The sequence below is a fragment of the Pteropus medius genome, unplaced genomic scaffold (assembly GCF_902729225.1).
Source record: "Pteropus medius unplaced genomic scaffold, Ma_sr-lr_union100, whole genome shotgun sequence".
Classification (NCBI taxonomy): domain Eukaryota; kingdom Metazoa; phylum Chordata; class Mammalia; order Chiroptera; family Pteropodidae; genus Pteropus; species Pteropus medius.
This window is the reverse complement of record NW_024354503.1, coordinates 5,544,291-5,556,450: the sequence shown is the minus strand read 5'-3', so window position 1 is coordinate 5,556,450 and position 12,160 is coordinate 5,544,291. Positions and strand designations below refer to the sequence as shown.

General features: G+C 55.2%; 1 protein-coding gene across 5 annotated transcripts in view; it reads right to left on the bottom strand.

The window, feature by feature from the left end:
• Window positions 1-61: 61 nt before the first annotated feature.
• The window catches only part of SYTL1 (synaptotagmin like 1), a 16,444-nt gene continuing 4,345 nt past the window's right edge, over window positions 62-12,160 (bottom strand). The window contains exons 1-15 of one of the 5 annotated variants that reach the window (XM_039854539.1): window positions 8,189-9,907; window positions 5,979-6,207; window positions 4,874-5,022; window positions 4,621-4,693; window positions 4,493-4,538; window positions 3,974-4,043; window positions 3,615-3,715; window positions 3,369-3,479; window positions 2,948-3,114; window positions 2,568-2,664; window positions 2,099-2,257; window positions 1,698-1,776; window positions 1,475-1,574; window positions 496-701; window positions 62-298 (exon numbers count right to left, since the gene is read on the bottom strand). In XM_039854539.1, the coding sequence (XP_039710473.1) occupies window positions 159-298; window positions 496-701; window positions 1,475-1,574; window positions 1,698-1,776; window positions 2,099-2,257; window positions 2,568-2,664; window positions 2,948-3,114; window positions 3,369-3,479; window positions 3,615-3,715; window positions 3,974-4,043; window positions 4,493-4,538; window positions 4,621-4,693; window positions 4,874-5,022; window positions 5,979-6,112 (1,632 nt within the window). In that variant the 5' untranslated portion in view covers window positions 6,113-6,207; window positions 8,189-9,907 and the 3' untranslated portion in view covers window positions 62-158. The other 4 variants (XM_039854536.1, XM_039854540.1, XM_039854538.1 and 1 more) reach the window with 4 other exon arrangements.

The following is a 12,160-nucleotide window of genomic DNA, read 5'->3' as shown; positions in this document are numbered from 1 at the left end:
CTTCCCTGGTTCTTCCTTGCCATCACCCCATACCCCCTACCCTAAGCAGACATCAGCCCCCTTTTGCCCTTAGAATAGACTTTATTGACTTTTGCCAAGGGCAGGCCCTGAGATGGGGATCCAGAGAGGGGTTTGGTTTGGTAAGGCTTGTCAGGCAGCTATGTCCTGGGGACCAGATTGGTTCTGAGGGGCAGAAGGCCATCCACCCACTCGCATGGTCGCTCTAGGAGTGTCTGCCACAGGTGCTTCTCCTCAGGTGTAGAATCCATCCAGGGCACCTGGAGCCCATAGCTGCTGCCTGGGCAGGAGTGGAGGGCATGGTCATGTTGGACACCCCAGGTCCCAAGGAACACCTGCCTGGTCCCAGATTATGCACTGACACCTCCACTTCTCAGTGGACACCAAAGCTCACAAAAGGGCAGAGAAGTGTCCAAGGCCACACGTTGAGCCCCTGCCTCCCAGCATTGGTTCCCCCCAGGACCCTGCCCTGCTCACCGGTGCCCAAACTGAGCCGTGTGCCCCCCAGCTGGCGGCTGGCCAGGGCCCCATGGTCCCAGAGGGAGAGCTCAGCACAGGCCTGGCGCAGGTCAGCAGGCCCGAAGCCATCATAAACCATGGTGTGGTTGAATACAGGGCTGAGGCTCTTTCGTACCACCCTTGTCCGTTGGCGGCTGGCCCGGCTGTCATCAGGCAGCACAAAACTGTGGAGGAGGTGGGCTGGTAACAAGGGGCCACCCCCTCACACTCCCCAGAACCAACCAGTAACTGACTCCTACCTGTACTCTCTCACAATGTCCATGTCCTCTGGCTCCTGCCTGAGGCCTGGCCCCAAACTCTCCTACCCTGAGACTTTTACATCCGCCTCCTTTCAGGTCTCCTGCCTTTAAAAGTTACAACTCCTATTTTCAGGACCCCAGAGTAATGTCTCTGAAAGGCAGTTCTGCTACTCCCCACTCAGTGACCTTCTTCAGCTCCTTGTTGTCCCCCAGAAGTAGTTTCCAAACAATTAAAGCCTTGGAGCTCTTTCTGCAAGATATTGCTCAGAAGTACAAAACCTAAGAGAAAAACAATGTCTTTGGTTGAAGCAGAGCTGGGAACTCAGAACCTCATTGGAGTACCTCCATTTCACTCTCCGAAGGTGGGACAGCACCTGGAGACACCAGGAGAGGCCCCCCAGCTTACTTTGAAAACCACTAAACTGCAAGCCCCACAGCCTGGCCTTGCAGGTCCTCCATGGAAGGGCCGCTGTGACCTCCCATGTCTCAGCCTCAGCTCTCTGAGTCCTATAGGTGCCACTCGGAAATGCAGCACCTCAAAGGTGTCCTCAATTCTGTCCACTCCAGGTCTTGGCTCAAGTTGTCTGTCCCCTTTACACCTACTCAGTGGTCAAAATTCATACTGGGGAATCAAGTGTGGGTGTTTAGAAGGGGTTTGTCGGAGGTGGGAAGCTCCACTTCAGGCAAATGCCCCTCACCATTGTATGTAAGTATCCAGGGGTCCTGAACGAAGAGGCACGAGGTCCTGAGCTTCCTTCACCCAGAAGTGAATCTCCCCACTCGGGGGCAGTCCTGCGCCTGCGGAGAGGCTTGGCTTAGGCCCCGCCCAAAGACAGAGCCCTGTCCCCCCATACTTGTGGGATATAAGTCCCCAGTCTCCTAGGGCCCGTCCAGCTCGGCCTCTTGCGGGCTGTCACTCACCCTCGGAGCCCGCGGGGACGTACTTGAGGGACAGAGAGAGCCGCCCGCGGCTGGGAAGGTCGTCTGGAGAGGGCGGGACCTGCGAGAGGAGAGCTCGTCAGGGGACTGGGGCAAAGCCTGAGGGAAGGGGACCACAAGGGGGTGGAGTCTCCAGACACCGATGGGGCATGGTTAGCGGGAAGTTGGGGTCTGTGGGCGAGCTTCAAGAGAAAGGCCGAAGTGCCCCCCACTCTGAGTGCAAACCAGCCATCGGGGGCCAGATCTTTGCACCTGGTTGTAGGATTGAGAGACGAGGGGAGGCTCTGCCGAAGGGGAGTCTGAGGGGGGCTGGGGGAAGGCCCGATGGGGTGAAGGAGGAAGAACTGTGTCGCGGGTCCCTCCACGCAGGCCAGCTGCCTCACCCGGGGCTGGAGGGGGAGCCAGATGGCCTCGGAGGTCCAGTCCCACGTATCCAGGGGCACTTCGACTTCTCCCAGAAAGATGTTGCGACCCAGGCTTTCGTGGTGCCACACAGACAGGCTCAGCACGCGGCCCCGGAGCTCGGCCTGCGGGACGGAGTACTGGGGACAGGAGGTGCACTTTAATGGAGCACCGCTGATGACCTCGGCTTCAGTGTTGCGGGAGTGTTGACTGGGGCTTGTCCTATCACACTCCTTGCAGGATGGAATCCTGGGGAGCCCCGAAGGGGATTATGGGGGTCTGGGCTAGCGCCGTGCCCACCGCTAGACTCCCTGTCATTCCTCCCGCAGAATATGGAGGACCAGAAAAACAGGAAAGACGATAGATACTATGGCTGCCCCTGCCACCCGGCTCCCAGAGGAAGGGACGTCGGTTTTATGAATGGCGGGCCGCCGGTCATTGCAGCCTCACCCGGAGAGTCTCGTTGAAGACCGGGTTCAGATTCCGTTTCTTCACTGCCGTCTTACGCTTGCTCTGCTTATCCGGGAAGAGGTAGCTTTTGACGTAGCTGGGGCGAGAGCGGGGGTGGGGAAAGACCAGAGATAAAGCGGGGGGACCCTTCCGGCGCCTCCTCCCCAGCCCTGGGGCTTCCCTAGCCACAGCCCGGAACACAGCTTCCCGTGCTGGGCCTCGTACAACGCTTTGACAGGAGTCATCTCACTCAACCCACGCCTCCCAGGAACGCTGCGACTCAAGCATTTTGAAGATGAAACTGAGGCCAAGACAAGTGGTGGGGCTGGGCAGTGAAAGCTGCTCTCTGGAGATCCCGCCCGCCGGGGTGGGGCACTCACGGGTCCGAGCGGCGGCGCCGCGCCGCAGCCAGGTTCTGGCACTGAATCACGTGCACGCGCAGCTCGGCGGCATCCAGCTCGTAGCGCAGCGCGAAGTGCACGGCGCCGCGCACCTGCACGGCGCCCGCCTCCGCCTCCCCTGACAGGCTCATCTGGCTGCCGCTCAGCTGCGGGCGTGGCGGGGTCGGAGGGAGGGAAGTAAGGGTGGGTGCAGGCTCACATCGGGGCTGGAGAGCGCAGAGGGTTCAAATTGGGAGCATGGGGGCCAAAGCGAGCTGACGAGGTAAAGGGCACTGCGAGGTAGCTTGGCTGGGGGCTGGGGTGTCAAGTTCAGGGGCGAGGGTGGGGTCAGGCAGGGGCTACGCGTCAGGATACGAGGAGGAGAGGCGGCCCACAGCCTGCGCACTTTCCTCTCCCTCACCGTGGAGTTGAGGCTGGATACGGAGGAGCTGCTGCTGAGCATGCGGTCGAGTGAGGGGCCAGGCCCCGGGGCCTCCTCCCCGTTCTCCAGTATCTCAGACACCGCCTGGATCTGGGGAGGGGAGAAGTGACAGGGGCGTCCCCATTTTCTAGCCCCTTGACAGACCGCGCTCTGTCCTGGACGGCTCGCTCCCAGCCCATAATCCGCTCCGAGTCTTGAGAGCAGCCGCAGGCCGCTCCTGCCTACCTGGGCTGGGTACGGCTGCGGCTCCACCTCTTCCCTGGACAGTGGCTCCTCGGGCTCCGGCTCCGCCTCCTCGCAGACCTGTGCACGCCCTGGGTCTGGGGCTGGAGTGGGTCAAAATTTGCTGAGCCAGCAGCCCCTGTCCGCCTCCCATAAGCAAATTCAGAGGGACTGGTTTACAACCCCCATGACCGGCAGATTCAGACCCCAGTGCTTCCGCGGGGTCGTTCACAGAGACCACATGCTTCTCCCGCCCCCAACTTGGGGAGGAGGAAGGTCACCACTGGTGGTTGGGGGCACTTAGAGTTGCCTCTGATCTCCACAACCTCTCCGTGCTCCCAAACACACACCCTCCCACTTACCTTCCTGGGCTTGGGGCCCCTCAAAATCTGAAGGCTTTGGGGGGACATATGGTGAGGGGAAATCAAGTCCCTGAAAGGAGCAATGGGTAGAGGACACAGTGGGGGTCAAAGGTGATGATTGGGTGAGAGGTCAGAGGCTCCAGCTGACTACCCCAGCTTCAGATTTAGCACAGCTCTCAGGGCAGGGCTGGCAACTAGCTGCAGACCAGTCCGGCCTGTACTTGACACTCCTTCACAGTTCAACACCCACCCCGCCAGTCCTCCAGGGTCCCATTGGTAGGGAACAGTAATATGTGAGTCCTGGACCTCACCTAGCTCAGTCCCTACTCCACCAGTGATAGCTGGTTTCAGAGATTCCCTTAGAGGTCCATACTCCCATTTAACAGAAGAGGATGACATAAAAGCCCAGATCAGGGTCTCCTGATTCTCAGGCTGAGGCTCCTTCCCCTGCACATCCCACCTCCACTGCAGGGGCACTGTACATTTATTCATTAGTTCATTCGGTCACTCATTACTCACCTCAGCCTCGCTGAGCCTCTCCTGGGGGTCCTTGCCTATGGGAAGCCTAGGAGTAGGGAGAGGTGGTTTTCAGGGATCTGACCCAGGTAACTGGTAGGCACTCTCCCCTCCCTGCCACACCTCCTTACCTGGGCTCCATCTCCTCTTCAGTCTCTTTCCCAGCAGTCTCAGGCTCCCTATTGCTGCCTAGAGCCTGGTCTCCTGCATGCAGGTGATAAGTTCTGTGAACCCCTTTCATAGGAAGTCTGGCCCTGGGAGATGTGACCCACCTCCTATAGCCCACCAGGGGGTGGTGCCCACCCAAAGGCTCTCTCCCTGTCGACATATACCGGGTACCCCAGGCTGCACAAGGCCTGCCCTGTTCTGGGGATCTCCTCTCACCCCTGAAGCTCTTCTTCCTGCGGATAGAGGCTCGGACAAGGTCAGAACCAAGGTGGGCATGATGGTGCCGTTGCGCACGTGCTTCCTGGAACCAGTCACCCGTCAGGATTTTCAGCTGCTCAGGGTCTACCAGCGAGGCCCGGAGCTTGCTGGTGGATAGGAGAGGCCATAGCTGTCAACACTCACCCAACCAACATTTCTGCTACTCACTCTATGCCAGGCCCTGTACCTGGGGTCAGGGACACAACAGCACATCAGACTGGATCCCTGCTCTGGAGGAGCTCAGGATGGTGGGGAGACCGAGTCCAGAATAGACAAGTACACTATAGTGAGATAGGTGGCATATAGATGTAAGAAGGACCAGATTTGCCTGTGGGAATCCAGGAGGGCTTTCCAGAGGAGGCAGCATTTAAATTGCTTCTTAAAGGACATATTGGCATTCTCCAGGCAGAGAAAGAGAAGAATTATTATTAAAGTGACTACTGTGCATAATCCCTCCTAATCCTATGAGGTAGGGCTCCTTAGCCCCATTTTACAGTTGAGGAGAATGGTGCTGGGGAGGTGAGGTGAGTTGCCCAAGGTTACATAGCTAGGAGGTGTCTGTCTCTAAGCACTACTTGTAAGTCCCTTGCACCTCTGTCACCATGCTCTTCCAGGAAGAAGGAATGGCCTAGAAGTGAAGGGTGGGTGTGTTCAGGGACTGTGGAGCAATGGGGTGGCTATAGTAGACTCTGTGTGTCAGGAGTTGGAGTTACTGGTGAAAGATGAGATGGGGGAGGTTGGTAGGGGCCAATCAGGGAGCACTTCTGGACCACGCTTAGGAGCTTGCCCCTGACCTGAGGTGCTGAGGAGCCATGAGAGGGTTCAGCAAAGGATATTAAGGACAGATCTGAGGAGCTCCAGCTGTGGCGTGGCAGGTAAGCTGGAAGGGGCAAGCTTAGAGGTGGGAAGGCTGGCAGGGAGCTGATGTAGCCTCCCTGATGAGCTGAGCTGGCCAGGGGTTGAGGGGACCAAAGGGCAAAAACAAGAACTACCCAGGTATCTGACAGGCCGCATGTTGGTGGGGGCCACCTCAGCCCCCCAATGCCTGAGGCTCCCTCCTCACCTGACCCGCCCTTCTTCCAGCTGGCGTAGATAGGCATCTCGCTTCAGGACTTCAGCAATGACCTCCTGCTCCTCCTCTGTCAGAAAGCTGAGGTCCAACAGTCCACTAGCCTCAGGTTCTGGCTTATGTGCCATTAGGAGGCAAGGCGGGGCCTAGAGCCCCTCTTGCGATGGGTGGCCCCTCTGGGGCATCAGCTAGGGCTGTGCCCCTGCTGGGCACACATGGATCCCTGTGGGGCAAACCAGGGGTCAAGTCAAACCCTGCCCAAATACAGGGCACGTCCTAGAGCCGACTGCCCTTTTTGGCCCAAATAAATGTGAGGTGGTGGGCGGAGTACAGCCCCAGGAAGGCTGAGGTCAAGGTGGCATGAGATGCACCCATGGACACATGCATACAATGGCCCATAAATACACTCAGGGACACACTCGAAGGTGTGTACAGAGACACACATGCACACATACTGATACATGTAGATACAACTACCCACAGTGAGAAGTACACCTGGTCACACATGCCCACTGATACTTGTATAAAGACAGGCGCATACACACCCGTTCCTCCATAAAGGGCCCTATGTAGTCATAGGCCCAGACCCAGGCCCAAACCAAGAGAGGAAACTAACAATCTTAAACCTGCACACCGGCCTGTGTACTCAAAGGGAGGCAGGATCTGCCAGGTGGGTTCACCTGTACAAGATTTACATCCTGGGACAAAGACATGTCCCTAGACAAACACCAATCGCACAGACTTTTGCACGTACACATTGCGCCCCCTGGATTGTGAGCTCCTTGAAGGTAGAGATAGGGCCTCACTCCCAAAGCCAGTACCTTACACACAACAGATGGTTGGTAAAGTCTGAATAAAGATAGAAATACATCTGCACACACCCAGGAATGCACACAGAGAAATGCATACCCAAACACACAGGCACACACACATATCTGCTCACTCTCATGCCCTGGAACATTTCAAGCTGGGTCCCCTCCCTCCACCCTTCACCTCCACCCTGCCCTGGCCCATTTGGCCTTCCTGTCTGAGGCAACCTCCTCCCCAGCCTACACCTCCGACTTCCTCCCCTGTGAGGTAACCACCACACCCACTCCCACAGGCCTCCAGCCCTGCCCTCTTGCCCTGATCCCCAGGGTCCCTTTCTGGTGCCACATGGGTCCCCCACCTCCTGCCCCCTGACCCAGGACCTGGCTGGTGAAAGCCGAGTGCTGGCAAAACAGCTCCGGCTGCTCAGGTACCACAGTGACTCCGGAAGCAAAACATTTGCCCAGCCCTGAGGGGCGTATGGGCGTGTGGGCGTGTGGGCGTGTGGGCATGTGGACGTGGCAAGGGGCCCAAGACTGAGCCATGAGCAAAGCAGAGCTGTGGCCTGAATCTTTCCTCTCCTCACCACCCCTCCCATCTCCTCCCATGCCAGGGAACCAGGCAGGGCTGCGATGGGAAGGCAAGTCTTGACTTGTGTCTGCCGCCTGTACTCTGTGTACTTCCAGTTGAGTCAGTGACCAAGCCAGAGTGAGCCATCTCCCAGGCTGCCCACCCCCTCACCCGGGAGCCTGAGGTTCCTGCTCATCTCTGTCGGGCACCCGTCTCTGTCAGGCACCCAGTATAGCGCTGTGTGAATGCGTGCTCAACATGAGCACTAGTTCCTGCACACCTGCTGGGTGTTGTGAACGCACGGTCTGAGGCTCTTCTGCGGCTGGTGTGTGAGCCCAGGGTCGGTCCGGCAGGCATGCCTGCATACAGTGGATCTATGAGTCTGTATATTTTGTGGGTATGAATATTGTATCACTGCAAATCACCAACACATGTATGGTGTGTTCAGTGACTTTCTGGGTGACAGTGTTGTGTGCACTGTGTATTTTCTCTTGTGCTATACGTGTGACTGGACCATGTGTTGTAGTTGTGTGCTCTGGTGCCCCAAGGGCCACCAGGTGTGTGTATGTGTGTAAGTGTGGAGGTGGGGAGACATTCTGCAAAATTGACCCTGCTCTTGTCCTCAGGTCTGCCTGGGGCTGGGCTGTGGGCATCTGAGCCCAGAGTCCCTAGCAGCAACTGCTTTCCTTCAGTCAACTCTCTTTTCCAGAGGCAGAATCAAGTGTCTGGTTCTCCCTGTTCTGTTTCAATACTGTGGGACAGACAGACCCATTGGTCAATATAAGGGCCTATCCATCTGTCTGGCTGTTCCAGTCCCAGATACATACCTGCCTCCCTGACCCCAAGGTCCCAGAGGGTGTTCAGGACACCAGGTGGCAGTGCCTGCCCCTCAGGACACTGGCAGGGGACCCCTGTCCCGAGGTGTTACCTGTAGGGGTCCAGTATGGAGGGTACACCTTCGTGGGGTGGCCGAGTTTCAGGGACCAGGAGAAGAGAAGTGAGGAACTCAGGCTGACTCAGCCGGCAGCCTAGCAGAGTAGCTGCCCCACCAGGGGGAGGAAACACCTTCTTGGCAGGGCCGGATGCAAAACCGGGCCTGGATTTCAGCTCCCCAGGGGTGCACCTCTGCCTCTGCTTTTAGAAAACCTAGAGCTGATTTGCTGGGTGAGAGATGCCTGGGTCTTGGCCCCACTTCCACTGTGGACCTACTCCGTAAACTGCTGTCACTCCTTAGGGCCTTGGTTGTCCCATCTGTAGAATGGATAGCAGCCCCACCCTGCCCACTGAGTTGCTGATAGAAACTTGCTTTGAAAGCAAAGTTAGAAACTTTTCTCAGCACCAGGGGAATAGAAAGATTGCAGATTGCAGTCAGACAACCCCGAGTAGTTCCTACTCTGCCACTGTGTGACCTTGAGCAGGTCTCTTAACCATTCTGAGCTGCAATTTCCTCCTCTGCAAACTGTGGGCAGCAGAGTGCAAAGAGCCCATTAAAAGGGAAATGAAAGTGCAGGGCACGAATTGGCATAGAGTGAGTTCCAGGTGTCTCCTCTCCAACATAGTCCCTTTTGATGACCACTGCCCCTTCATGTCCACATACGCATCTTGGGAAGTGCAGGTCACAGCAGAGCTGCTTTCTCTGCAGCCCTGGGACCCATCCATTTGAGGAAGCCTGGACTCTTCAAGGGCCAAAGTGAGGCTCCCACATCCTTCTGTCTCTAGGGAGCCCCTTTGAGCACCCCATTCTTCTCCCAGACTCTGCCTCACCCTGAGAATGGGTTTGGGCCCTAGATTATACTTGCTTCAGGACCATGAACCGAGACCACACAGAAACTTCTGATTCCCGAGTCTGCTTCATTCCACTCTGCCCGTCTTGGTAGTCACCCTTCCTGTCATGGATTAAAGGGTACCTCCCAGATACCATCTCCAAGAGGAGATGGGGCAAGGAGTGGACTCTAAACTAAACACCCACCTTTGCTCCCTCATCGGAACTTGCTCCTGAATGTTTCCACTACTCTGAGTCTCTATCTTCCAACCCAAAGTCCAGACTTCCCCATTTATTTTTTTGCAAGTCAATCTTATTTTCTGGGTCTCTTTACTCATCCATTAAACAGGGGTAATAATCTCTCCTCAGATGATTTTCACTACAATTCAATGAGATTTCTGCAGGCCCTTGTAAATATGCATATACTTTTGCACACGATATTCATTGAGTGTCCGCGTAGGAGGGGTTACTATGATGCCCTTCTCCTCCATCAAGTCTCCCAAAATGGAGGTAGGGTGGCAAGAGCATCCTTACCAGTTCCCATCCTGGTCTAGCTTCTCCCAAGGATGTTTTTCTAGCCCCCAGCCTACCACCTCTCAGCAGCCCTCACCCCTGGAAGGCATCAAACTCTGTTCCTTACTATTCCAGCTTCTGAATTTCCCTTCCTCTCTCTGATCTCTGATCCTTATAGCTGTGACTCTGACTCTGATACTTCTGTTCAACTCTTGTCAACAAAACCTGAAGACTGGCCCCTCCCCATCTGAAACCTCTTATTTCCAAGTTTCCATTTTTAATACCTTAATTTAAAACTTAGGCTTTGGTTTTGTTGTTCCCTGTTTGAGTCACTAGATTCGTTCTTATTTCTCCAGAGACTGTCCCTTGAAAGTCTCAGATCTGCTCCTCCTCCCACACCCAGGTTCTGTCCTGTCGATCCTCTACTGTCTCCTCTCTCTACTCTCTACACTTGCGATAGCTGTCAGAGGGCCCTGTCAGCACCCCACTTTGTCATTCTTCAGCTTTGGAAGGTTCCAGCAACCAGAGTAATCCTGTGACCCTTTAACGAATCTGCTCCAAACCAGCCCAGCCTCCCTTAGATACTTTCACTGTCATAACTCCCATCATTTTCTAAGAATCTGTTTTTGCAGGCTGCCCAAGCCCTCCGCTTGACTCTCAGAACTCCACCTGGCTCAGACCATCCTTGTCTCCTCCACTCTCAGAGGCTTACTACAGACTGCTTCCTGTCTCTTCAACACCCCAGGCCATCTGCGCTCCCTACTCCTCTACTGCAGAATGCTTTCCCCACCTCTCACACCCGCTGGGGGTGAAGGGCTGAATGCCTCTGCAGGGCAGCTGGTTTCTAGGCAACTCCCCACGCTCAAGAGGCCTCAGATCTGGGTTAAAAATCTGGCTCTGCCACATGGCCCTCATGGCCTTGGATCAATGACAATCTCTGGAAGCTTCACTCTTTTCCTTTATAGAACAGGGACAATAACAGCCATCTCATAGGACTGTCGTCAGGGGTACTTTTTCTGGCCTCCAGCATCCATTCTCTCCTCTCCTCCCCAGTCCTTCGGAAAAACAGCCCCTCCCCACTTTCCCCTCCTTGTGCTCCAGTGAGGACATCTCACAGGGTGGTTCCGTGTGAACATGGTTCTACTCTTCCTACCTGTGACTTGAGCAAATCAGTTTAATTCTCTGTGCTTATTTCTTCATTAGTAAAACGAGGATAGTTCACCTACCTCATAGGGCTGTGGTGAGGATAAACAATACGATACTTCGTGACAAGGCCCAGCACATAGTAAGCATTCAGTAACTGTTGGGTGATTGTCATGGCACCTATTTATCTCCTGTCTCTGCAAAGCTAAATGAAAATTCTGCTAGGCAGAAGCAGGCCTTAAACCGTTTTTGTATCCATTTTGCTGTGGTTGTCCTCTGTATTGGAACTTTTTTCCCCCAACTCTCAGATGGACCCCAATATGTGAATCAGAGTTTTAAAAATGGGATTGCTCTGAAGTGGGGAGGGGGCACCTCTGCCAAAAGGAGCCCCTGGCTTGGAAACCACAGCAAGGTCTGAGATGAGCTGACACCTACCTGACCCAGGGCGGAGGGTCAGCAGCTAGAGCTGTCCTCAAGGCCATCCTCAGGATGAGTACAAAGGGCCCTCAGGATTCACAAGTCAAAGCCTTTGCTAGTTCAACTGAGTGACACAATCTCTGGAAGCCTCACTCTTTTCCTTTATAGAATAGGGACAATAACAGCCATCATTTCCAATTTAGGAAAGACTGCACCAAGAAAGTGGGTTTTAAGCTGAGTCTTGGGAAGAAAGGCCACGATTTTAATAGGAGGAAAGAAAAGGACCAGAAGCGAGAAGGTGCTGGAGAGCAAGGTGTGTGGAGTGAGCATGCCAAAGAGAAGTGGACGTGCCATGCACCAGGACAGTGACCCAATCACGGGATCGGTATGAAGAACTTGGCAATGTGAACAATGGATATTTTTTTTGGCTTATCCCAAACTATGTACCCTGACTGAGGGGCCAGGTCCAGGGCTCTGGTCTACCCAAGCCCCAACTCCCAATCCTACTGCCAAGTTCCTTCCAGTAAGGAGTATGGGAGGGGTTTCAATATTCACTTGCCTCGAGGAAAAAGCTTTGGGATGGCGGATGACTAATGCGCGGGAATTCCTAGAGCCTGGGCTAGGGCAGGATGTACTTGAGGGATGCCAACATCCTTGTAAACTCCAGGCACTGGATAAGGACTCAACTAGATCCCTTGCAGGGGCAGAGGTACCCAAGGACACCCAAGGAGATGCAAGCTGAAGGGATGAAGGGACCACTGAAGGAAGAAAACAAGGACAAGGCACTGACTGGAATTAAAACTATTTATTGTACTGCCCAGGAAGCCCTGCACAAAGGAATCCATGGAGCGGGTGAGGGGGCAGCACAGGCCCTTCCCACAACTTGAAGAGAAGGGGGAACTGTGGTAGGTAGGAGGAAACAGCTCCCCTTCAACTCTCTGATGGCGTTGGCTGCTCTGATGGC